The 22,822-nt window shown below is 50.3% G+C and overlaps 3 protein-coding genes and 1 non-coding gene across 7 annotated transcripts in view; 2 read left to right on the top strand and 2 right to left on the bottom strand.

The window, feature by feature from the left end:
• The first annotated feature begins 25 nt into the window (after nt 1-25).
• On the top strand, nt 26-7,277 carry LOC105701691 (multidrug resistance-associated protein 9). 2 transcript variants are annotated; one of them, XM_012428635.2, is made up of 29 exons: nt 26-410; nt 519-705; nt 767-906; nt 989-1,126; nt 1,201-1,362; nt 1,460-1,607; nt 1,692-2,026; nt 2,112-2,202; nt 2,261-2,434; nt 2,512-2,659; nt 2,736-2,884; nt 2,951-3,061; nt 3,143-3,282; nt 3,367-3,460; nt 3,559-3,755; nt 3,827-4,097; nt 4,180-4,322; nt 4,388-4,499; nt 4,578-4,775; nt 4,862-4,960; nt 5,020-5,149; nt 5,212-5,365; nt 5,445-5,573; nt 5,670-5,764; nt 5,829-6,016; nt 6,079-6,226; nt 6,357-6,537; nt 6,621-6,807; nt 6,874-7,277. In XM_012428635.2, the coding sequence occupies exons 3-29, from the start codon at nt 848-850 to the stop codon at nt 7,051-7,053; spliced, it is 4,161 nt and encodes a 1,386-aa protein (XP_012284058.1). In that variant the 5' UTR covers nt 26-410; nt 519-705; nt 767-847; the 3' UTR covers nt 7,054-7,277. The 2 variants fall into 2 exon arrangements, with proteins under 2 accessions (XP_012284058.1, XP_012284060.1); XM_012428637.2 differs by having other exon boundaries at nt 4,391-4,499.
• A 117-nt stretch (nt 7,278-7,394) lies between these two features.
• On the top strand, nt 7,395-9,225 carry LOC105701697 (leucine-rich melanocyte differentiation-associated protein-like). 2 transcript variants are annotated; one of them, XM_012428649.2, is made up of 5 exons: nt 7,395-7,689; nt 7,791-8,018; nt 8,301-8,679; nt 8,772-8,950; nt 9,085-9,225. In XM_012428649.2, the coding sequence occupies exons 1-4, from the start codon at nt 7,630-7,632 to the stop codon at nt 8,849-8,851; spliced, it is 747 nt and encodes a 248-aa protein (XP_012284072.1). In that variant the 5' UTR covers nt 7,395-7,629; the 3' UTR covers nt 8,852-8,950; nt 9,085-9,225. The 2 variants fall into 2 exon arrangements, with proteins under 2 accessions (XP_012284072.1, XP_012284073.1); XM_012428650.2 differs by lacking the exon at nt 9,085-9,225 and having other exon boundaries at nt 8,301-8,650; nt 8,772-8,861.
• Trnap-agg lies at nt 7,398-7,469 on the bottom strand. Its single transcript has one exon. It is a non-coding gene; the product is annotated as a tRNA-Pro (tRNA).
• The window catches only part of LOC105701690, a 28,560-nt gene continuing 14,683 nt past the window's right edge, over nt 8,946-22,822 (bottom strand). For both annotated transcript variants that reach the window (XM_012428634.1, XM_012428633.1), the window contains exons 11-19: nt 17,330-22,802; nt 16,840-17,253; nt 11,988-12,142; nt 11,581-11,768; nt 11,403-11,505; nt 11,187-11,348; nt 10,869-11,107; nt 10,555-10,769; nt 8,946-10,416 (exon numbers count right to left, since the gene is read on the bottom strand). In XM_012428634.1, the coding sequence (XP_012284057.1) occupies nt 10,262-10,416; nt 10,555-10,769; nt 10,869-11,107; nt 11,187-11,348; nt 11,403-11,505; nt 11,581-11,768; nt 11,988-12,142; nt 16,840-17,253; nt 17,330-22,802 (7,104 nt within the window). In that variant the 3' untranslated portion in view covers nt 8,946-10,261. The remainder of the gene's footprint in view (nt 10,417-10,554; nt 10,770-10,868; nt 11,108-11,186; nt 11,349-11,402; nt 11,506-11,580; nt 11,769-11,987; nt 12,143-16,839; nt 17,254-17,329; nt 22,803-22,822) is intronic.

Genomic DNA, 22,822 nt, shown 5'->3' on the forward strand with positions numbered 1-22,822 from the left:
GGAACTTGCGAATTAGTTTCCTATTGTTAAGATTCTCTTCTGCCATTAGTGTAGGCGGGATTTTTTAACCCGTAATGTTTCATACATCAGACGGCACTGTGCTCGGATTTTATTATATTTTATCGGCAAAGCCTTTGCGGAAGATTGGCTGGCACTATCTCTTACCTGGGACTCGATGTCACGAACACTGCGGTATCTATCAGGAGTGGCTGATAAAGTATCAATTGCACAGAGCACTAGCCCATCGCGCTGGCACATTGTAGGCGGCACTTAAAAATGAAACGTTACTTTAGGGAATTAGTGACAAAATTAATAACGATTAAGTGCGAGTAAATAAGCGTACCGGATGACTCCGTACCGTGGGATTTTTTTTCGGTAAAACGTACCGTCGGAAATATTCGTAACGATCCGTAAGTACCATTCGCCTCGTACTCGGCTTCATATCGTAATCCACTAATACTTAATGAATCATCGCCCCAAGATATACGTTACTATGCGAGCTTTCTATGTGTCTTCAGTGCGCCTTTTATCAACCGGAATGTAAAGACCTTCTTCGGGGCAATTGTCATCTTTAAAAGTTAATCAGCCACTCGGGAAGGCGTTGCAAACGAGTCGGCATGTACTCGTGATCTCGCTTCTCATGGATTTATACAAAAATAGGATCCTAGATATAAATGTGAGGCTTAAGATTATCTCCCGAAGACAGTGAGTATGTAACGCCTATCAACGTGCTTATTAATTGTAACGTAATCGTATGTACTTCTAGGTGGGACATGCTTCAACGTGCGCGGCGTGAAGTCAAAATACCGAGATAAAAGTCGAGTTTATTTTATTCACCACTTCCTGGATGATGTCTTCCTCCTCTGAACCGGTCAGGAACAATCATGACGGTTTAGACGCGAACATGTGAGTTTCGAGCGGTCGGCGTGTGAGTACTCAATTAAATCTCCCTTATTTTATCCTAATTAATATTTTTTATTCCGCACAGTCAAGAAGAGGGTAGTTTAGGCCGGCTTTTCCCGCGGACATTCGACGAGATGAAGCACAGCTCTGCTTATGTTCCCCATAACCGATTTTCAAGGTACACCACCGCGCTCACGAATCTGGCGCCGATAAGATTCAAGAGGTACTTTTAGTACATATATTTTTAATTATACCATTTTATTCAAAAGTCTACTTCAATGGATTTACAATTTACAGAACTCCAGGCTCTGAATTGCCGCTCGATAAGATTGGTCTATTGTCGAGCGCCTCGTTGAATTGGCTTAATGAATATTTATCTGCCGGTTGCAAGAATGGAATGATTGACAAACCTCTGCCTACCATTGCGCAACAGGACTCTTGCGAAATAAACGGCCCTAGGTAATGGTTTATCCTTTTCTCTTTGATCCTTAGCGAGTATTGACTCGTTATGCGGCGTGGACTCTGCCAAAAATATTGAAATTGTATTGTTATGTAGATTGGATGGCTTGTGGCATGCACATGTAGTTGAACGAGGTCAAACAGGAGCATCCGTCCCCCTCGTGGCATGGAGATTCGTTAGAACGCGAGTTTTGGTCGCATCTTTTATATATTTCCTAGGCATGATAATGTCTCTACTGAATCCTGTAAGTACTCCAGCTCGCTGTATAAATTTGTAACGTCAATTTCTATTGACTGCTGTAACGCTAATTCACCTTCCGTTGTTTCAGATTATTTTCCTACAGAAAATTATCCTCACTATCGAGGACAGAAACAATGTCTACGATAAAGCAATGGAGAACAGAACGAGTTTACCTGGGAACGCTTCTACTTCATCGTCTACACGAGTCTCCACAGCTTTTAAGGACGCGTCGGTCGCTAACTCTTCCGTAACTTCAAATAATAGCTTAAAGTTAAGTCAGAAGTTTATTGATAAGCTACCAGATTCGGTGGCACATGTAATTATGGTCGATGATGTTGTTACGTTCACCTACGTCGGGATTCTTGTCTTGGTGGAAGTGATTTCCTGCTTTTTAATCGCATGGAGCGTTAGCTTGAATCTGAGGTAAATGTTAATTAATGTTAAATGTTACGGTCTATGTGAGGTACGGATTAATCTGAAGGTAAACCGCAAATAACTTGTATTTCAGAACAGCTTGCCGTTTAAGGTCTGCCTGTTTAGCGATGGTGTACAAAAAATTAGTGCGCTCTTCTTTAAGATACAACGTCTCGGCGCATCAGGTAATTCTTCTCTTGAGGGATAATTAAATCCGTTCTACGCTTATCCTTTTATTTTTAGATAATGAGGTATTATGTACCCGACAGCGAGACACTGTACGAGTTGATAATAAATGGACCATTGTTGTTCACTGGGCCGTTTTTATTAATCATCACAGCTACGTTCATTTGGTACTCTATGGGGCACTGGGCCCTTATCGGAATCAGTGTACTGATAATAGAGTACTCGGTCTTGGTACGTATTTTACATTATTCTTCCGAAGAGATCGGTTCTTTTTACCTCTAGTATACCGAACAATTTTTTTCCTTCAGATTTTTATTGCCTATTTGGCGAAAATCTTCGCCACGAAAGCGGTTGAGCACTCGGTAAAGCACGTGGGATTTATTGAAGAGTTTCTTAACAATATTTATCTGGCGAAGGTTTCCCTGTGGGATAGTTATTTCGAGAGAAATATCAAGGGTAAACTACGAAGTTTATTTAATTACCCCCCTCCCTTTTTTTAATAACTTACCTGAATTGTTTATAATTATTTCAGACACGCGATCGAAGGAGCTTTCGGACATGAAATTGGGAGGATTAGCGGAAGGCTGGAGTTTGTCAATGGTGCACTTGATTCCAATTATAACAGTTTGCGTTACTACTTTGGCGAGTCTCCTTATGCAGAAACAAATCGCCTTTGCCCGCGTAAGTGCGTTAAATTAAATTTACACACTATGGTGAATCGATATTTATGTTTGCTCATTTTTACAGTATATCCCCGTGTTGGCTCTTTTGTTAATAAATGTTAAACATTGCACAAGGAGCAGCTGGTTGGCAATGAGTGGTTTCTCTCGAGGCATTACATCTCTTAATAAATTAAAGGTAACTCATATTATGCATGTAGTCATTACCAGAGGTAATATTTAATGGGGAGAGAATAATTGTTTTTAAATTTGTGCGTAGACTATATTAACAATGAGGGAGGCCGAACGATTCCCGGACAAACCGATAGACAAGAATCTGGCGATCGCAATTAACTGGGGAAACTTTACGTGGAAAGAAGACAAGTGCACCATCGAGAAGTCGATCAGATGTTCGTCCCAGTGAGTTAATCCTTGCATATTAATGTTCAATTAAATATGCTATTATGGAAAATTATACCTTTTATAAATATCGTCTTTTCCTAGGTTTTATTTAGACAACACCGAAGGAGTTCCAATTTCTATGGGAAATTTACTGCCACCGGATACTTTGATGGACATTAATTTCTTTGCGTCGAAGGTAGACAATTCTGATCGTCGTGTCCGACGTTTTATATGAATTTCTAGTTAAGGGTTTATTGAAAATTCTGAACTGATGCTGTTATGACATCTTTCTAGGGGAAATTGATCGGGATTTGCGGCCAACCAAATTCTGGTAAAACATCTCTTTTGTTGTCTATAATGGGTCATCTGCATCGAGTTAGCGGTCACGTTGCAATCGACGGTAAATGTGCATTTGCTCCTGAAGTGCCTTGGTTGTTCAAGGGTACTGTCAAGGAAAACATTATATTCGGGGAGAATTTTGATTCTACGAGGTAATCTGGGGCGATCATAAAATATGAACGGCTCACGTCGCTCATTATTTATATTTCATATCTTCCGTCAGATATTATAAAGCTGTGAAGCTGTGCTCGCTGACCGACGACATAGCTGCACTTCCAGCATCCGACGACACCGAACTCAATAATTTGAGCCTGACACCTGCTGTAAAACAGAAAATAGCATTAGCTCGAGTATTGTACATGTTCAAGGATATCAACATTCTGGACAACCCACTCGCGGATGTAAGTGCGAACGATTGCAAAGAGATATTTGAAAAATGCATAATGCACGCATTGGGCTGCAAAACGGTGATCATGGTATCCGATAAAATTCAGGTGAGTTGAAATACACGATTCTCCTAATTTCACATTAAAAACGTAATTAATATATAGACCCTTGTTTTTCTTTTTTTTTTAGTTCCTAAACAGATGCGACATTATTTACGTAATGCGAGAAGGGAAAATCGTCGAGCAGGGAAATCACGAGGAATTGTTGCAATGGAATAGCGAGTACACTCAGATAATTAATTTATACGCGAAGAGGTATCAGCAGAAGTACAGGTGAGGGTGCGATGACAATTCTTCCTTCCTCAAGTAAATGAATGATTTAACTTAAGTATTTCCAGAAGCAAGGAACAAATTAGTAGCTCTACCCAGTTAGTGTTTGGAGGTGCACCGAGAGCAGTATTGAGAAGTACAAGTACAACCACCTCCTTCAATAGTTTTCCTGATGACGGTGTATGTACACTTCGGTTGATCTTAATATTACTCTTATTATTAACAATTGATGTGACCCCCGTTTCTGTATTCCACTAGGATAATTCACTATCCTCTAAGCAGAGACTGAATTTCGATCTACTGCCGATTGAGTATAGTTCTCAATCACCGATAGATTATTGCATTTATGTGAAACATGTTGGGAGTTGGTTCGTAACGGTTTTCATATGTCTGATTGCTCTTTGCTATTCGTTCTCGATAGCGATTTCGCCATTATTCTTTATATACATTGTGAAGGTAATTAATTTTTATTATGCTTATATGTAATGCCTCCAAAGGCATAATTAATATTTGCTCAATATTTATTTTTTACTTTTTTTCAGAAAAGTATCAGCAGTGACACGGATATCATTTTAACGTTCCTAAATTTGATGGGCATCTCTTTTCTCTGCGGAATAATTTTCATGGCTTTCTACAATATTGTAAGTACATTGCACTTTGCACGTATTTTGTCATTCTGATATTTCTTTAACAATTGTAGGTCATTTTCAAAGTAGCGACGCGCTTACATGAACGCTGGCTTGCTACTTTGTTCAGAGGGAACATCTCGTACTTAATATGCGTGTCCCCATCGATTTTACTCAACATGTTCATTGTGAACTTGCAGGAAGGTATGAAAGGTGTCATTTATATTAATCCAATTTAACATACCAATCTCTGGTTATTTTTTTAGTGGATTTTAAAATACCACGGTCGGCAGTAACAGTTCTCATGCATACTGGGATTAGCATTTTGAGTGTAATAACCCTGGCTCTCCTTTCTTCATGGCTGTTAATACCCATTGTGATATTCATCTTCGCATCTATTTTCTGTACCTTTTACGTAAGGTAAAACTTGATGTTCCAGTCTGCTAAGATTAATTTCATGTCATTCTGCAACGCTGATTAATGTTAAACCGCATTTTAGAGGTACGACTTTGAGTCTGTACGAGGGGACGATGCAATTTACTTTCCAGATGTGCGATTACTTGGCAAATGTCGTCGAGGGACGTGGGATCATTCAGTCCTCTCAAAAGGGACGAGATGTCACTAGGAAGTGAGTGAAAAATAAATTTAAGCAATAAATATTATTATAGAGATAATAGTATTTTCTAGACGATGTTTTTTTTTCTTTTTTCTTTATCTCCGCCAGTAGGTTCCACAAGTTCTGTGATAGCAATTCAACCCACGACTTCATGCTTTACGCCACCAAGTTGTGGATCGAATATAGGATAAAGCTACTCTCAGGTAACTTAAATAAATATATAAATTATTGCGTACGTATATATTTTATTCATTTGTTACATTCTAGCCTTAACACTTGGGACGGTCACGTTAATGTGCGCTTCTCTTCCCGTGATTAGAAACCGTTTTGAATTAACGGGTCTATCTTTCATTTGCACCCTTCAATTAACAACCAGTATCGTCCATTTAACCGGAGCCATTGTTAACATATTCATGAGCTGTATGACTCTTACCGGATTTGACAAATACTTAAAGGTAAATAGGATTGACGCCAAATAACCCAGGATGCAATTATTCAATTGTCAAGTAAATTTCAGAGTATTCCAAAGGACGACTCCGAGCTTGCGAAATCTGCAAAATGGATCGGCGACAGTGGTTTAAAATTCGAGAAAGTTTTTCTGGCAAATGATATCAACTCGACGGAGGGACCTTTGAATTTTACGATTGCACCCGGAGAGAAAGTGGGTAGGCAATGTTTAAGACGTAGAGAAATTAAATTCTTGCCCTAGGGTGATCTGTATTGTTGTTCCTTAATGCGGTAATACTTTTCATACATCAGGCAAAATATTGATATCGTTAATAATCTATGTAACAGGTATTGTCGGGGGCAGTGAGAGCAAAAGAACGATGGTATCAGCGATGTACAAGCTTCTGCAACTTTCGTCAGGGAATATTTTCATAGGGCACACGAACATTGTAGACATACCCTCGGAACAATTGAAACAATGCGTAAGCTTCGTACCCGCGAACCCGGTACTTTTCAACGCCACTATAAAGTACGTAAAGCAAGTATAAACAATTAAAGATGCTACAACCGTGCCGTAACAATCCGATAATCTTGTAAAATTAATTAACACAGATGCAATTTAGACCCGATGGGTGACGCGCTGGATAAGGAAATAATGGCGGCGTTGCAGAAGGTCTACCTTTGGGAGAAAGTGTCGAAATTGGCGGAGAAATTAGAGAGCAACTCCCGCAACGTCTTCACGAAGTACGAAAGGAGGCTGATATTCTTTGCACGGGCGATTTTGAAAAAGACAACCAAAGTGAGTCGCCGGAGCGACAACGCTTACGAGAAAGAAAATAGCATCTGACTACTGTATTCTTTCCAGATAATAATCGTGGAAGAGCCGAGCGACGACCTCGGACCAAACAACGAGATCATGGAGACGATAATGCGCGAGACTTTAGCAGAGTACACAGTCATTGTCATGTGCACGGAAAAGGTGGGGTACTGTCAAAGGACGATAACTCTCAAAAGCGACAGCGCGAAGAGAATCGACTCTACCTAAAAGTGATAGAATAATAAAAAAATTCCGTCAAAAAGCGTCCGATCCTAAAAACTCGAAAATTCGATTAGCAACCACCGCGCAAAATATACAAAAGTACGGACTTAATCGTTCCAATCGCTCTCATCCGGTGCATATTCTTAAGGAATGGGGGGAAAAAACCCATAGCGACCAAGTGATCTGTAAGAAGAAATGTCAAGGATTAAAAATGAACACATTGTCGATCACTGACATTTTTTCATGTAAGCGTAACCACGCACCGCAACGTAATGTTGCGAGAGATGTGCGGCCGTTAAGGTGTTAATGGTAGTTTTTTTCCGAATGAGAGAAAAGAAAAAAAAAAAAGCGGGCTCGTCCGGGATTTGAACCCGGGACCTCTCGCACCCTAAGCGAGAATCATACCCCTAGACCAACGAGCCATGTTTACTCCTGACTCGTTACACGTGTAATCCAAGTAACGTCGGTCGAAGATACCGTAACTTGCGTACACTCTGATACCCTCCTGAGTACTTATCTCTAGCGTGCGAGTAAGAGTGGCAGAAAGAACGAGAGAACGAGATAAAAAGTGAGCGCTTCAAGATGGCGGAGTTCGACGATCAAGACTTCAACCGGAGCGCACTGAACGTGCGATATAACCGGGTAATTATGCGACGAGCGAGTCGTAGGTAATTCCTCGAGGGCATAAAGTGAAAAGGACATAATTAACGGGTGATTCGCCTCCCATTTCCGATTCCTACCAGGCTTGGTACACCGGCCAGCGAGTGGAGAGAATTCCAAGCGGCCTGATAAGAGTAGTAGGCTCGGACTGTCTGAGCTTGGACCTCTCTTTCAACGAACTTACGTCGATCTCTGCGGTCCGCGACTTCACCTGCCTAGAGGAGCTCATTTTAGATAACAACGACCTCCGAGACCTGCGTAGCCTGCCCCCTATGCCGACAATCAGGACCCTGAGTCTGAACAACAACAAGGTGAGGAGATTAGGATTACGCCGTCGAAGCGAATTAAAAAAAAAAAAAACAGTGTCCGATCAATTTCTCCGCGAAGAATTAATCGAGTCATTCATTTCGTACAGGAGTTTGCAGACACGTGCTCTTAGCATCTCCTACTTAGATAAGATGGGAGTTATAATAAATTGGATTCCAAGATAAGCTAAGCTACAAACTAAGAAGATAGTTTGTTCCACTTGGAGGAGCGAAGAGGAAATAATTGTAATGGCGGTTTCAATTAAGATTGGTATTCTTCTATTCTAGATCACGGACATCGACGCCACCTTGGAGAGGATACGAGAGTGCTGTCCTGACGTGAGTTATGTTAGCCTCTTGGGGAACCCTGGATGTCCAGATCAGTTGACAGACCCTACCGTTAACGACGACGCCGATTACGAGAGATATCGCCTGTACGCCATCCACGTGTTGCCTCCCTCTCTTCGTTTCTTGGATTCCCGACCTGTAACGAAACAAGAGAGATTGGATGCCCGAAGTAGAGGTAGATTTCTCAGGACGGTCAAACTGGCCTTTCAGTCCTCTCCATCTCTCCTGACGATATCGCCCGTCGAAGAGATAGAAGCTTCCATGAACGTCAATTACACGCCATTACCGAGGTCGGTGCGCAAACCTCAAGACCATAGAGGTACTCTAGAAATAGAAAAACCACATATAGAAAGATCTCCCAGGTACTTATATCAATGCACAAGGAGGCATTTAAACTAAATAAATTTCCAGGGGCGTACGGGAAGTGCAAGTACCGGTACTCCGGCAAGAACTCGGAAGGCAATCGGTTCATCTCTAACAACGACCTGTGATAACGGAGAAGGTGCTCGGATTTGTTTCTTAATGAGGATACAAGACTATTCCCTTCGCATAATAAGTAATCGGCGAGCTCACCGCGCGTTAGAGTAAAGGTAAAAAAGATTTATTCTCTCATGTACACCGACCGAACGGAATATAAATAGAACTCTGCTCTTCCACATCATCCACCGCTGGACCGCTGTTAAGAACGTATGAACATATCGACACGTATCTGGTTTGGTTGAAGATTTATTGTTACCTCGAGGACCGGATCCGGCCTCGCTTCAAGGTGAAACTACGCACCTGGGGACCCTGCCTGCCCACCTGAGATTATTGGTCCATCGTTCGCACTAGTCGGCAATCGGAAAACCGTGCTAAAAGTTACGGCAGGGCGCTCGGCAAACAACTAGGCTCCAGTTTCACCGTACAAATCGAATTGGCAAAATAGATCGCTCATCCCACGGCCGATACCGTGTGCATGAGTTAGTAATCTAAATCCACGATACACGTATGGTACTTTCTCTCTCTATATATATAATATATATATATATATAATTTACGAGCTAACGAGTTACAAAAAGAAGATCCGCGTCAGGCAGTTGTCTCAATGACCACCCTGTTATTCGGAGTACCGCTACGTCGATGTACGAAACTCGCGTCGCTTATCCGTATAATTGCGTAACAAAGTGTACCGATAATATGATATATAAAATCGTTAAGTACGAACTACCGACTCAGCCTTGGGTCTGCGTTGCTCCTCGCTGGGAGTGCATTAAACGAAAACTTAACTCGTATGTCGCGAGACCTCCGGTCTCTACGCCCGTATGTATACATGTATAAGTACAAATATATAGTATATAATAGATTCTGGAAGCATGGCGTATTTAAGGGATTAAATACACCGTTCCACGAGGTTGCGATCGCGGAATGGAAGCACGTTTTTCTCGCTAAGAGAGAAAACTGTCCAAAAGAAGGGAGGATAGAAATAAACAGCCGGCAACGCGTTTAAAGTACTTTTGGCCACGAGGAATCGTTACTGAGTACGCCGACGATATCTTAAGTCCGATCGACCCGGGCTGGCCGGTCCTGCGATTCGCTAACTACTCCTTCAATACTTGTACAGATAAGAATCGGCGATGGCTCGAATTTTTACACGCGCGCGAGACCAACGACCGGTAGAAAAGTCGCCTAAGTCTCGCCCTGGACGTTGAATATACATATTCGAGTAACCGCGCCCATCCCCGCTCTCTGGTATGACCTCGATGGGAGTCATACGCGAGAGCTGGAGATTATTCCGCAGGCAGTTTTCTTTTCTTCTTTTACAAAGAGTACGAGGAGCGACCTCTGCTACGATGAGGAACGCGGGGTTCGGCCGCGTCCCCGAGGAATTCCTTCGCTCTGCTCGAGGAAGCGGAAAGAGGACGTTAGGAGGGGTTTCCTTTCCCGTGGTTGTGCAGATTCGGCCTCAGGGTGACCGCACCCTCCACCCAGAAGTTCGGCCTCTCGATCATGCTCTGCCAGAGCGAGAGTTCCCGACCGGTCGCGTCCATCCAGTCCACCGGTTTTCCGTAGTGCTTCCCTGAAGAGGAAGGAACGGACATTAGGCGACGTTATGCGATATTATGTGATATTAAGCGCCGGTAACGATTCCGGAACAGGGAAAAATCCGGTAGCCCATCCTGCCAGGAAGGTCTCTCCCGTTACGCGGTGTACATACCGGTTCCAAGATTAAAACGAACGCCGCCGAGGAACTCGTTGCTGGCTATGCGATCATGGTCCCACACGGTAAGCTCCAAGCCCCGTTCCGCCAGTTCCTGAAGACTGACGTCTTTGTACACGAAGGTGTGGCCCCAGATCGGGGATCCTCCGGAGCAACGTCGGACGATTCCGGTCTTCTGCTTCCCAGAGCGCCCCTTGTCCGGCAGGAGATAGCTGAAGAATGGAATTTAAATGAATTAGGCATTCTCGAAGCCCTAAGTCACCCTGATCCTTTTCATCTGATATTTTAGAGACGCAGGAAGGTAACCCCACCTTTTGCAGAAGGGATCGCAAGTCCCGGAGTGCTTGGCGCGAGTCTGAAGGTTTCGGGCCTCCTTGACGAGGACGTGGAGGGCACCTCGACTCCAGTTCTTCCTCGTCTTGGAGCTGCCCCTCTGGTCGATACCCATCTCCTTCTCTCGCTCCTGCTGCTGCGCAGGATCGGGTGGAACGAACTTCAAGCCGACGATGACCTCGCCCTTGGAGGCGATCGGGTCGTCGAAGGGCTCCGTCTAGAAGTACCACGATGTAAGATTCCGGCGTCATCCGTTTATACCTTTGCATCCGTACGAAGGGTTAAGGAACTCTCACCCTCTCCTGAAGAGGATACCACCGCGGCGTGGGGTCGTCAAAGATCTTGTTCTCCAGGGGCATGCGAACCTCTCCTAGGAAGTCGTTCCGACCGAACATGTCGGAGTGCCAGACGGTCAGCCACAGCGTCCTCGACTCCAGGCCGTTCAAGCTCATGTGGAACTGGAAAGGATCTCGATATAATTAACTGTAAACGAGATTAGTCGACGATCTTACCTTGAGCGTCTCGTCGAATACCGGGTTAAGCGTGTGCTTCTTCACCTTCGTCTTCCGCTTGCCGCTCTTCGACTTGTCCGGCAGTAGGTACACCTTGACGTACCTGGAGGTATGAATTACCGGCACAATTACATACCTATAAACTTCCCCATTCAATTCTCTATACTTTCAAACTCACGGGTCGGATCTGTTCCTCTTGATGTCGACGGGGGCTAGATCCCTACACTGCGTCACGTGTACCTGGAATGTCTGCTGCTTGTAGTCGTACTGAAGAGCGAATTCCACCTCTCCTCTCACGGCCACCGATCCGCACCATCGCCCTTCGCCTGCCCCGCTGTACACCGACGCCATGGAGTCGGAGCGAGCCTAAAAACAAAGCCACGGATGGTATCATTAAGAAAATAAATAAATAAATAACGCCGGAGATGCCAGACCAGCCTCGCGATTCCCACGTTGAACTCGTTACTTATAAGCCCGTGGCTTACCTACCGAGGTCGACGCGGGAAATCTCGCGCGAGGGGATGTTCTCTCGATCATTTTTATCTCTACTTTCTTTCCCGGTAGATGAAGAGGAGACCAACTTACGCCGAGGCTGGATAGAGAAGCTCTTGTGGCGAGGTGTCCGGAATGCAGCCCTCGATCCATGTCATCCATGTCCATGACGGTGTGACTGGATCCGGCTCTGGTTCCTGCTCCGATGATAGGCGTACTGCACGCTTCCGATAAGCTGCTTCCATCCTCTGCAAGCGGTTTTAATTGATAAGCCAATTTCTAATTATCAACCGGCGGAATTCTCACCCTAACCGCGCCTACGTGTAAATATATTCCTACATTCTCGACTTAACGCACGGTAGATGGAAACGCATCGCGTTAATGTTAGAGCCTTAATTAAGATCTTAAATTTAATTTAGGTTCCAAATCACGAAACGACGCACGCTCGTCGGAGAGAAGGCAGTCCAGCTCGTCGGAAGCTCGAGAAGAGTCGCCGATTTTTCCCTCCCTGATGATAGGGATCTCTAAAAAAGGGACGCGAGTTCGGGTCGACCTCGAGGAGTCGGACTCCTCGTCGATATTTTTCGGCCTCCCAGGACGTCGTTTCCGGAGGCAGAACTCGAAAGAGGACGTCGAGAAAGGCCGCTCTATCTTGGAGCTCGTCGGAAACGGCTTTCCGACAAAGCCATCGGAATAAAGCTCCTCCAGGGTAGGATCCTCTTCGGGTAGGTCTTCGTTGCGATTTTTCAAACTTCCCTCGATCGACGAAGAAGCTCCCTCCATTATCGGAGACCTTGAAATTCGATCGTCCTTCGGTTCTAATTTTTTATCCTCGTCGGCTTTATCCAATGTCGGGTTAGGCTCGTCCTTAGACTTCATCCTGGAGGAGGTTTTCTCTCGCCAGCAGTTGGAGCAGCTGCAGCAGCACTTCCAAAAGTGACCCGAGGTCAACCATCTCTTCAGCTTCTCCGAGGAAGGCCGATCCGGCAGGTCGAAGGTGGAGTACCTCGCGACCTCCGACATCCTCGAATCCGCGGCACTCCCTCCGTATTAATTATGATTTAAATCGATTATAAATGTATTGTAATAGTTCCTTCCAGGTTTGATCTCCCCTCTGAGTAAATCGGGCCTTCCAAAAAACTGCTGCCGGATCCTCGCAGCGGGGGGCCGATCTTGTAATCGGGAACTTTCCTTCGGAACGGTCAAACCGTAGGACGGAGAAATTGGAAAAAGTGGTTCGTGGGGCAAGAATGCGCCTCGAAAGCGCGTCTCGCTGCCGAGGATTTCACCGATCGCAGCCGGGAACCAACCGAGGAAGGAACAACTCGAAAAGATGAGCCCGACCGAGAAGCGGCGAGAAAAACTAGACCGTCCGTCGTGGACCGACCCGGGAACTCGAATGTCGTTCCCCCGTAATCTCGAAAGGCGATAATTTCTGCGCTTCCTGTCCGAGAATAATGCGTGAAGCACGAGTGCGAGTCCACTTTCAAGCCTAAAAGACTCTCCACGAGTATCCAATTCTCTCCCAGTAAAGCCTTTCTACGTTTAAAGTCCCCTCCACATAAGGGCGAAATTCCTGAACCCGGCCGGGCGATAATGAACCAAACGAGCGGATACGTCATTCACGGTTAAAGGGCCAACGAAGGATGAAATCGCACCGCGAAAAATCCAGAAAAATCTCCCTAGACTCTTCATTTATATACGCTATAAAATTCCTATCGAGTTAAATGGTTAAGCCATCGAAGTTTCGATTTTTCTAATTAACTTCTCGGGGGCCCACTTTGACGTGAATCGCACGTGCTGTTGCGGCACCTCCGGTGCATCCATCGAGTGGCTCGGTGCAGCCGATTTCTACTTCTCGATGTGTGTCAAGGTGAGCGATAGAGACTATGGCTGAATCTTTCAGCTTCCGCGACGGCTTGTTGACTCTCTTTCTATACCTGTCATGCAGTGCGTGCATACACTACACGGTCGATACACGAGGGGCACGCACTCGCCGCATACGAGTTAGCCTTACATTTCCACGGCTCGCCACGGTCTCCTTTTCACTTGCGATTAATACAGAAGTCTTATAAAAATTACCATAGAAAAAAAAAATAATAATAATAAGAAATATAAAATAAGTTCCTTCCGATCGTATCGCAACCTTTAGACTCTCGGCTCGACTTCACGGAGGGGATAATTGCCGTAATTAAATTTATTACCGGTGATTAGCCGGCAAAAAGTGCCCCCTTTTCCGTGCAGCCTCAGATAGTGCATCACGCTCCATCGGATGAATGAGATTTTTTTCTTTTTGCTAAATTCTAGCTTCTGTCCAGTTTGTCCAGGCTCTAAAGATCGGGGATCTCGTTGCGCAGTTGGGCGTACATTGTACGCACAATCTATCCAGGTCGCAAACACGAGATGGCTCGTGCGACTTCTGTGCAGATTTAATTTCTGGAGTTACCCGCGTCCACGAGGCTCGCGAAGTATGGTATCCGTATCCCGGAGAGACTGTCGCAACGAGGCGTGAAAGTCTCGAAGGGTTCTCATTGTTGCTCTTTACCGACACGTCGTAATTACCCGACGTCGGGATTTTGCCCGGCGTTTCTGTTCCGCAGCCATGAGAGCCCCTCTGAAAGCGCGACTATGATCTCAGACATATCTCCGGAGGACAAACCTATCGATGGCCATTTCTCAACATCCATACTTTTTTCGAGATCTCTTCCAAGACGCTTTTAACATTTTTCGACGTCCAAACCAGGGGACAAAAAATTCTAAAATAGGCTCTTCTAGGCTTAAAACGGGTACTTTTGCTCGTATCTTGACTGGATGCAGCTTAAAAGTACATCGCTTCGTCACGCCATGCACTTCGTGCCAAGGCGTAACATCGTGTTCCCGAGGCTCCGTGTTGCGACCACAACGAGGCGTCGTCGTTCGGTCTGATTCCGATTTTCTTTTTTTTCCTTCTTTCTTTGCGAGGGAAAACAAAAAAAATTGCGAAACGAGAGTAGGAAAATGTAGGGGAAAAATAGGCACGGGGTGCAATTTTGGCCGCAGTTGTGCGCGGTGGCGGTAACGCTGTCGCGGTATCTTTTCCCCAGGGTTCCTAGAAATTCCACAAAAATAAGGAATCATTTTCTTGGAGTTCCTAACACTTTTGGAACGGAATGGGCTCGAGAAGTCGGCGGAATCGGACGGAGATAATCGATCTTTTGTCCTCCAGAGGACCGTTATTCCGAAGTACCGGAACCGCTCGAAGTCGCCTTGGAGAATGCGCGACCGCGAACAGAGACAATTTCAATGTCGCCTCACGTGCGGGCAATTCAAATTGGAAGTCTCCGAGAGGTAAATTCAAGATAGAATATTTTACCCCGAGATATATCGCCTCTCTCATCCCTATCGACGCCCTCGACAGATATTGATCGATCTTAACGAAATTCGCGTCGCTCCGGCCGAGATGGTCACGGTACAATTTAGAGTATTGCGAAATCGTTGCCCAATGCACTTTCCGAGGGAAAATCACGATGACTCAGTTGGCCGAGGTAATTGCGAGACAATTTCCCGTCGTTTCGTGCTCGACGGGCAGCCTGGAGTGAATCGTTTTCCGAAAAACCGCCGGTCACGTCCTCGCACTCGAGCGCCGCCATTTTGGACGCCATCTTGGGAAGCTCGAAGCTCCCCGAAATAAACGGCCGCGAGGAAGCTACGGGCACTTCCCGGCGATAGAAATCGCCTCTTCGAGGTCGAATTCCGATCGCATTCCTGTTGTCCCTCGTTTTTTCGGGATCCCGTTACTCCGGATCGCTGAACTCCCCCCGAAGTCGCGACTTCCGGTTTCTTCCGACGAGCGACGCGTGTCGGCCGACCGGGAAAACAAGATGGCGGCGCCCAAGGAACAGCTTATCGTTTAAATCGATTAACCAGGTAAAGCTCGACATCCGACTGCCTTATCTCTTCTGAAAAGTCGACAAAAGCGCGAGGGAAAATAAAAGAAAACAGATAGCCCGTTCACTTACGCGCAATTACGCGCAATTTGCGGATCCACCCGAGGGTCACCTGCACAGGAAAGACTCTGTCTTCCCTCGAGGCGGATTTTCTCCGCTCTCCTGACACACTATAAAGTCGCACACCCGAAGGAACTCCGAACTAGGAGTAATTAGCGACCAAGTCGCGCAACTCAGCCGCGAAACGCGAGATACCGATCAGGATCAAAAGGAAAAGTGGGCGAAAAATTGCGCGTTACCACAGCCGAGCGGAATTTAGCGCTCGGTTTGGTGACGAAAGCAAACGCACGCCGGTAACCCTGACTCGTATCCAATTAATCTCCGAATAACTCGGCCTAACGGTACTAAGAAATTAATTGCTCGGTCACTTTGCTTTCCTGAAAATCGTCATAAAAATGATTTCCGGAGCTCAAGCGACGCGTGGATCCTCGTATCCAAGGACGCCGACCTTGTTACCGGCGATTCGGCGGCTAATTCGACGGAATTTTCTCGTCTAGATTAAGGCGACTCTCGAGTCAATTATTAAAATGGCGGCGCCGCTAAATATTCCTCCGGCCGAAATAAACCGGGCCAGTCGACGGAAGCCTCGTTACCGATGCCCGGGCACGTCTCGGCGGAAACCCAACCAGAGGCGACTAATTTATTCCCGAAGAAACGGTCCGGGAATTACGTAAGTGGAACTCCGTGCTCGCTCCGGGCACGGCGGAGGAAACGCTTCGGAATTACGCTCAGGAATTACGCTCCGAGAAAACCGCCTCGAACAATGCTCCCTCCCGCGTCGACGCGGGGAAAGGAACGTACTTCCTACTCGTAGCTTCCCTCGGATGAAACTTGTTTCTAATATGATGCATTGAGAAGAAAAAAAAAAAAAATAATTCCCAATTAAAACGCGAATTTCCCAGCCTAGAAGAGCGTGGAGTTCCAGCTACGCGAGGACACGTCCCGACGTCCCGACTCACCAGGAGTGAGAGAGATGGTCTGCTGCCTTCTAGACCTGGAGGGGTCCCGCTTCCCGGCGGAGGTCTGCGAGCCGGAGACCTGAAGACCCGGGGCACTGACTGCTCTCTTAGGTCCTCCTGTGTTGGCCGCATTCCCCAGGCTGTTCCTGGCGAACCCTGGAGGCCGGTACCTGGCCGACTTGACGCCAGCATGTTGAGGCAGGAAGTGATACACGCTATGAGCCTTGTGCATCGTGGTGGAGGTTCCTCCTGAGACGGCAGTGGTGCCCGAAGCCGGAAGCCTAGGCAAGGAATTAGTCGCCGCACTCGCGGATGACCCGACTGCAGCCTGCATCCCCCTGGGCAGCGTCGTCGCCCTGGAGTCCCCGGTATACTCGAGCTCGTCCTCGGTGTCGTCGTCTCCTGCGGAGGCACCTAAAAAGGCGACGATTTCGCTAAGTTCTCCCAGTATCTCGCTATAAATATGTAATATATAATTTAACGTCCTTACCCGACTCCGGCCTGGTGTTGGCGTCAGGAACCGAGGACCTCCTGCGGTTGCTCCAGATCTTCTCCTCGATGGAGCCAGAGACGCCCACCCCGGTTCCACCACCGCCGATGGATCCGCAGCTGCGGACTCGGTCGAGCTGTTCCCTGGAGAAGCTCCTGGGGTTGAAGAGGAGATCCCCGGCACTGCGCCGTTTGGCCGCCATGGCAAGGGCGCTGGCACTGGCGCTGGCACTGACGTCGCCCGAACAAGCAAGAAGACTGAGCTTCGTCCTGGAATCCGCAGCCATCAAGGCGGACTCGAAGCTGCCTCTCCAGGAGAAGCGCTCGTAGTCGCTGGCCTCGCGTTCCTCGCCCTCCTGGCCGGCGCTGGTCTGAGGATGACCATTAATCAGGAGCAACGGGTCGTGCGACTTGGACCTGGGTAGATGCAGGTGTGCAGGCGCGTTGGTGGAGTCCGAGGTGGAGTCGTCGTCCTCGGTGGTTGACGCCGAAGAGGGGGTGCGGTGATGCTGGGGATACCTCCTCCAGGAGTGGGGCTGGGCGGTGGTGCCACTTTCCGAGACCTCGTGCATAAGGGCGACCAAACGGCTGCCGATATGGTGCATGACCTTGGCGATCAACGGCGGGCTGCTCCGAGGAGTGGAGCTGGCATCGGAGCTGACCCCATCCCCGGCCATCTTCGTGAAGCTCTGCACCAGCTTCTGGTAGACGAAGGCGGTGTCCCTGCCGAGATAGGGCTGCGCCGGGACCACGTCGTCGACGCGGTCCTCCCGGGCCTTGTCGTACACCTCGTCGGCGGCCGTGGCGTCGAACTTGCTGATTATCTGCTGGCAGCTCTGGGAGATCTGTTCCTGAAGAGCCGAACGCCTCCCTCCGGCGCCCTCCAGGTCGGAGCTCGTGTAGTCCGAGCTGTCGTAGGAGTCGGACCAGGTGTCCTCCGAGCTCAGGTACTCGACGATCTCCCTGACCTGGTCGTCTCGAATCCCGGGCACGGTCTTCATCAGCCTGGTCAGCTCGTTCTCGAAGTAGACCAGCTGGGGCGGCTTGGTGCGGTTCTGCGAGCACAGTCTCCCGGCTTTGGACCCCGAAGAGAGTCGCGGACTCGGCGCCGGAGAGGGCCCCGTGGAGTTAGCGGCTGGACTCTGGCCTTGGCCATTCGAATTCGCCACCATGGTCTTGAAGAACTGGCGCATCTTCGTCATCATGAGGTTGGTCTCCTCGTCGCTGGACCAGTTGTTGAAACTATCCTTCCTGGAGAGGGAGGTATTGGGTGGCGGAGCCGGGGTCTGAAGCAGATCGACCCTGGGATTATTCCTATGGCTCTCCAGACCCGTGGCCTTCTCCTTCCTGTTCCCGGTCTCCTTGGGAGGGTTCTGACTAGCCTCGGAAGCCTGCGCCTCGCCAGGTGCCTTCTGATGTTGAAGAAGAAGGTCGTCGCAGCTGCCCACGAAGCCGGAGTCTCTGGACTGCTGCTTGCCCCTGGAGGAGCCGTTCTCCGTACCGTTACCTTGCGTGCTCCTGTTAGGATCCACCTGAGAAGAGCTCCCAGCAGGGGAGAAGAGGACCCCCTCGGGCTGAGGAGTCTCCGCCCTCTCGTCATCGGAGTTCCCCGGTTCGCCCTCCATCTCGGTCGCGTCAACGATCTCCCTCGGCTCCGGGGTCTTGTTCCTGTCCTCGGGCACCCTGGGACTCTGAGTTCCCAGATTCCTGGGCTTCTTCTTCTTCCTCTTGACCGTGTCGAACTGACCGTCCGTCCCGAAGGCCGGGGTCTGCTCCTCGGCGCCGTCGGTCTCCGTGGAGGACCCCTCCGACTGGGTCTCCTGCGAGTCCTGGTTGAGGCTCAAATCCTGCAGGGAATTCTGAGAGCTCAGGTTCTGCGAGCTTTGCGTAAGGGCCAGCAAGTTATCCAGCGAGGAACTATGAGACCGACCCGTCCCCCTGGCGCGGACGAGCCTCTTCCTGCGCTGCGCCTCGGGACTGGGTCTACCCTCGGAGTCGCTGCCAACGGATCCATCCGAGTCCCTCCTGTCCTGATCGAATCCCAGGAACTCGGAGAGAAAGTACTTCTCCAGCCTCGAGGAATTCGCAAACTCCCCTTGCGTCTTCTCCCCAGTGGAAGGGCTCTCCTCCTGTCCCAGGCTCTCCAGGCCCTCGGAATATATCGACGATGTCTCCGAGAGGCTGTCCACCTCCCTGGCGCCGATCCCGGCATTGTTCTCGCCGCCGAGCCCAAAGAAGAAGTACTTCTCCAGTTCGGAAGCCGAAGGAGGCCTCTGCTGTTTCCTGACGCCCCCAGCAGCGAGACTAGGCTCGGCCTCGCTCTCCTCGCACGACTCCTCGACGATGGTGTGCAGGGTGAAATCGATGGCCTGCCGATGATACCCCCTGAGTTCCTCCTCCCGGTCTCCAGGGTGGTTGGACTCATCTTCTGAACTCTCCTCCGTGGCAGTAGTGCCGGCCTGCTCGTCCTCATCGTGGGACACTTCCTCGACCCAGGAGTCGTCGTCGGCCAGGCCCTCCTCGAGGATGACCACGGCCGGGGGGGCATCTTCGCGGCGCTCGTCCCGGATCGCCTGGGCCTCGTTCCTCGCTTCAGGTCCTTGCTGCTCCTTGATGACGGCATTATTAGCTCCGTTACTGGCTCCAACCTGGGTACCTACCGCGGCGCCCTTGACGGACTGGACGTCGTCGCTCTCGCTGGCGCTGCCGACGCTGAGTCCACTGTCCGGCTCCAGTTCGGCGAGCGCATGCGCCTGCGCCTGCGCCTGTCCTGCCGCGAGGAGGCGCTTCACCATCAGCGGCCGCCTCGGGCCCTGGCCATTCCTCGGCGAGTTGGAGGCCGCCTCGAGCGCCAGCTGGAAGTATCCAGCCAGGCCCTGGGGCGGCTGCGCCTCGTCCGGCTGCAGCAACGTCGTCGTGTCCGAGGTGACCACGCTGACCGGCTGGTAGGCGCCCTCGGTGATCATCACGAGGCTGCGGTACTTGTTCGAGGGAAAGCCAGGCTCGCGGCTCGAGTCCCTGGGCGGCGCTCCGCGTCCCGGGACGACGCCATTCTCCTTGCGCGCGGGCGGGCGGCGCTCGACTGAGCGAAGCCGCGTCGCCGACCCCCCCTCCACCCGGCCGCCACCCACCTGCCGACTCGGCGGCCTCTCACCTCTCACCGACTCCCCCTCCTTCTCCTCCCTCCTCTTGAACATCTCCTGGATCTTGCCCGAAATTATCTCCCCCACGCTGTGCGCCGTCTCCGGCGGCGTTTCCTCCTCTTCGGGATCGGACAGCTGACGGGCCTCCAGGTGGTTCGCCTTCTCCAGAGCCTCCGATTGCGAGGACTCCCTGATACTCTGGGTATTAATCGAGGCGCTCCCTGGGGTAGAAGCAACCTCGCCAGGGGAATCGTTGCCCTCTTCGGAGTGATCGTCATCCGATCCAGAGATAGAGGATGGACTTTTGGACTCTTGGGGATCTTGGAGAGAGGTGTCGAGGGCGAGGGTCGAGTTCTTTACCGGGGTACTCGTCTTCAGGGTACTGGGGTTTATATCGGTGAGGGGGAGGATCTGGTCCGGATCTTCCGGTTTCAGGAGGTGGGTTGAAAGAGGTTTAGAGATCGTCTCCAGGTCGTACTCGACAGTTTTGGTATTTTCCGGGGAAGGGTGGAGGTGGTCTTTGTCGACCTCGCACAGGGGCTCTTCCTCCGCGCCCTGGTGGAACCTTCCCACGGGAGTGACGACCTCGTACTCGTGCAGCTCGTCGCTGCTCACCTCGCTTCCGGTGTTGGTCTCGCTGGTGGTGCTGTCGGTGGTGAGGCTCGCGTTGGAAACCTCTCCAGGATTAACGTGCGAACTGTATTCGGTCAACTTGTGCTGGCGATCGTTGCAACCCGTGACGTCGGCGTCGGGGAGTTCACCGGGCACCGGCGTCGATATCGTGCCGGCATTGTCTTCTCGAGTTACCGTCTTATCAGAGACCGGTGGCAGATCGAATTCGATCTCTTGACGGCGAAATCGAGGATCGAGAGACGTTCCGTCTTCGTCGGGGTCGCAAGGAATCGGCAGGATCGACCGCATCGAGGCGGCTTCCAGGGAATCGGGGGTTACGGTGGTGTCCAGGTCGCTGGAGGACGACAGAGGTACCCCGGAGTCCTTGGTCTCGTGTTCCGAGAACACCGAGTCGGCGCTCGACTCCGACAAGTCGCTCTTCGGGTACCTCCTCGAGTCCGTTTCGCCCTCGTTCCTCAAGGACGGAAGTTTCGCCGCGACTGGACTGCCGGCAGAGACGCTGGACGACTCGAGGTCGTCGGGGTCCAGGCTCTTGACGGACATCAGCTCAATGTGGCTGTCGGAGCAGTCCTTGGAGTCGGCGAGGTAGATCTCGCTTTTCTCCATCTTGGCCAGGATCTTCCTCGACCGTTCCGAGTCTTCGGCCCTACCGCGGCATCTGCCGCCCTGGGCGACCTCGAAGGGATCGCCTCTGTCGATGGCAGCAGCGGAGTCTCCGGATGACGTCCTGGCTCGCTTCTTCGGCTCCTCGGGTTCCGACTCCCCCGAGTCGCTGGGGACCTCCGGCTTCTCCACGTTGTCGTCCTCGTCGAGCAGTCGCACGTGCCTGAGGATCACGGGCTCGTCCTCGGGCAAGGCGCTGACCCTCTTCAGGGTGATGCCGCCCTCCCGGGCGGAGTCGGAGTCCTCGTTGTCCTCCACGTCGTTGTCGCTGGTAAGAGAGTCGTCGTTCACCACAAAAACCCTGGAGAATCTGTGGGAGGCCGAGTCCTCGAGGTCGCTGCTGTCCGCCGAAGACCTCCCCGAGGAACTCCCTGAATCCCCTCTGGAGGGCCTATACATCTTCGAGCCCCTGACCTCTCGACGGAAGGACGACAAGGGCTCCCTTCCCAGGTCCTCCTCTGCCGTTTCCGCCTCCTGGTCCACCGACGTCCTCGCACCCCCCTCGGCCTCGTCCTCGCCTGGCTCCTCTGCTTCTTTCGAGGTCAGGGACGACCTCTGGTCGCCGCTCACCGTCGAGGGGTCCCCCTCTGTCGAGGTCTGGTCCAGCTTCGGGGCATTCTCGAAGTGCAGGATCGACGCGCTCGTCCGCGTCGACTCCGTCGAGGTCGGCGCTTCCTGCGGAATCCCCACCGCGCCGTAGAGCCGCGGCGTGGTTTCGGGCCGGAAGGTGAAGGCGGTCGGGTCGAAGCCCGCAGTCGTCAGCCGGGGATCGATTCTGCTTCCGTGCAGGCTCTGATGGAATCGCGGATGCCAGGCGAACCAGGACGTCGCGGGGTCGCCCCTCAGCCTCAGGGTCCCGTCCGGGGCGGCGCTACAGCTGATCATCGACGAGGACGAGGAGTTCGTCGCGGCTGCCGCCGCGGCCGCGAGGTCGCCGGTCCAGAGGGCTGCCGGGACCGGAACCGGATACGGCACGGGCACCGGGATCGGTACCGGAACCGGGAGCACGTTCGCCCCCCGGGAACCTCCGCAAGCCTGTCGACAAGGTGAATTTA

This window comes from Orussus abietinus, unplaced genomic scaffold, assembly GCF_000612105.2.
Source record: "Orussus abietinus isolate OABI.00-Male unplaced genomic scaffold, Oabi_2.0 scaffold30, whole genome shotgun sequence".
In the NCBI taxonomy this organism is placed as follows: Eukaryota; Metazoa; Arthropoda; class Insecta; order Hymenoptera; family Orussidae; genus Orussus; species Orussus abietinus.